Raw genomic sequence first — 1,709 nt, 5'->3', positions numbered from 1 at the left:
AAATATGTGAGGCATGTCGGCTGAGCTGAACAGGAGTAGAGACATATGTGTTAGAATGATGACGTCCCTGTGGAGTGCCGAGATCTGATCAACGGTCTGCTTCACCCGGATCCGGCTCAAAGGTGGAATCTCAACTGTGTGAAGAAAGGTGTTATGTTTGAGGGCTTCGACTGGAAGGCCGCTGGCAGGAAGGAATTGGAGGTAGGCGGCAGCGGTGTAGTATTATTGATATGCGAGTGAGAAGCAACGGAGTGGTGTATTGGGAATAGTGAGTTCTGTGAAGGATGGTTATTTGGTTTTGATATTAGGTACCCTGGTTACCAGCTAAAGTCGGCGAGGGCGCTGGCGTGAATGCAACAGACGACACAGCTTTCTGTAAGGAAGGGAGTCTTTTGTTGGATTCCATAATTGCTGGCCTGTTACTGACTCGCATTCCAGGTCGCCGACGAACGTCTATAACAGACCATTACGACCCTTTGCCGCTCCGACGGTTCAGCTTCTGCTACCAGCAGGTCATGGCTGGAGACATTGATGCAACTCCACGTATTTCTGTTCGATCACTGTTTTATTGTTGTTAACGATCTTGTCAGGATCCATAGAGTATCATAATACGTCGAGTGAAGATGAAAATCGAGAGGAAGAAGAAATCTAAATCAGTTTTTTTTGAATTTGTTTGTGTCTCGTGGGCATTATCTCCGAGCTTGACGATGGATTCCATCGTATGGGATGAATATAAATGCTTAAATGAACGATTATTAATAAACAGCTTTGATAGCAGCAGGAAAGTTCATGCCTACAATAGTGAGTGAGGGGCGACCGACTAGGTCTACGGTTTGATGGCATTCAGTAGTAGAGTCGGTAGTCGAGGAGCCTTTACCATTTCTTATCTGTCTACGGCATCGGCCTTGTACACAGTTTCTCCGCCAGGTTTGGCTTTCTCTGATGATGATTTGTCGTTTGAGTTTGTCGTCTCTGGTTGGGCATTACAGGTGTTGGCAGTGTTTGTGATCATGACTACATCTGTTGTAGTACCGGGAGCAGTAGATGTGGCCCCCACAGTCTCGGAATCTCGAGGAGAGGCCTCGGCCGCGTTGTATCCCATAGCGCTGCTTATTGACGAGCTTCGTAGTGAGGATGTCGATCTTAGAGTCAACGCTATGAATCAGCTGGTAGTAGTAGTAGTAGAGGGGTTGCTTGGGCATTCTGAGTGCACTGTCAGGACCATATAGCGTGTGCATTGGGGCCGGTTCGGACACGGGAAGAGCTGCTACCATTCCTCACTGAATTGGTAGTAGTAGTTGCTCGTCGTTGTTTCATCGATCGGCCTGACTTGTAGGCTATGGTTGACGATGTAGCGTCTGATACGGTGGATGAGACTAGGGTCTTGACGGCTATGGCTCGGGTGAGCAGGGGTGGAGGTTCCTAGTAGGAGGGCACATGGGTTGTGTCCTTTGGGAAGGTACTTAATGCTGATTTCATGCAGTGGCTAGGCGGGGCGCAGTACGGTCAGTGTTTGCTGAGACCGCTGGAGGAGCTCGCCAATTCTGATGATGAGCCGAGACGCGAGGAGGCTGTGAAGAGCCTTATAAGCATCGCTAAGGTGTCATCCCTTGTGCTGCTGCTGGTAAGAGTGATTGCCGTTATTCAGGCTCTACCACTGAATACACTGGAGACCTACTATGTGCCGATGTTGCGCAACATGGCGGCTT

At 49.1% G+C, this 1,709-nt stretch overlaps 1 protein-coding gene across 1 annotated transcript; it reads left to right on the top strand.

Annotated features, from left to right (window-relative positions):
- Nucleotides 1-1,010: 1,010 nt before the first annotated feature.
- On the top strand, nucleotides 1,011-1,600 carry Pmar_PMAR006709 (hypothetical protein; the record flags this gene model as incomplete). Its single annotated transcript, XM_002772137.1, has 3 exons — nucleotides 1,011-1,169; nucleotides 1,220-1,297; nucleotides 1,430-1,600. Coding segments are annotated over 3 exons (408 nt in total), but the record flags the coding sequence as incomplete, so codon positions are not given.
- Nucleotides 1,601-1,709: the final 109 nt, after the last annotated feature.

Source organism: Perkinsus marinus (assembly GCF_000006405.1).
Source record: "Perkinsus marinus ATCC 50983 genomic scaffold scf_1104296962078, whole genome shotgun sequence".
NCBI lineage: Eukaryota > Perkinsozoa > Perkinsida > Perkinsidae > Perkinsus > Perkinsus marinus.
Note: the sequence above shows the minus strand (reverse complement) of the source record. Positions and strands in the feature narration are given on the sequence as shown.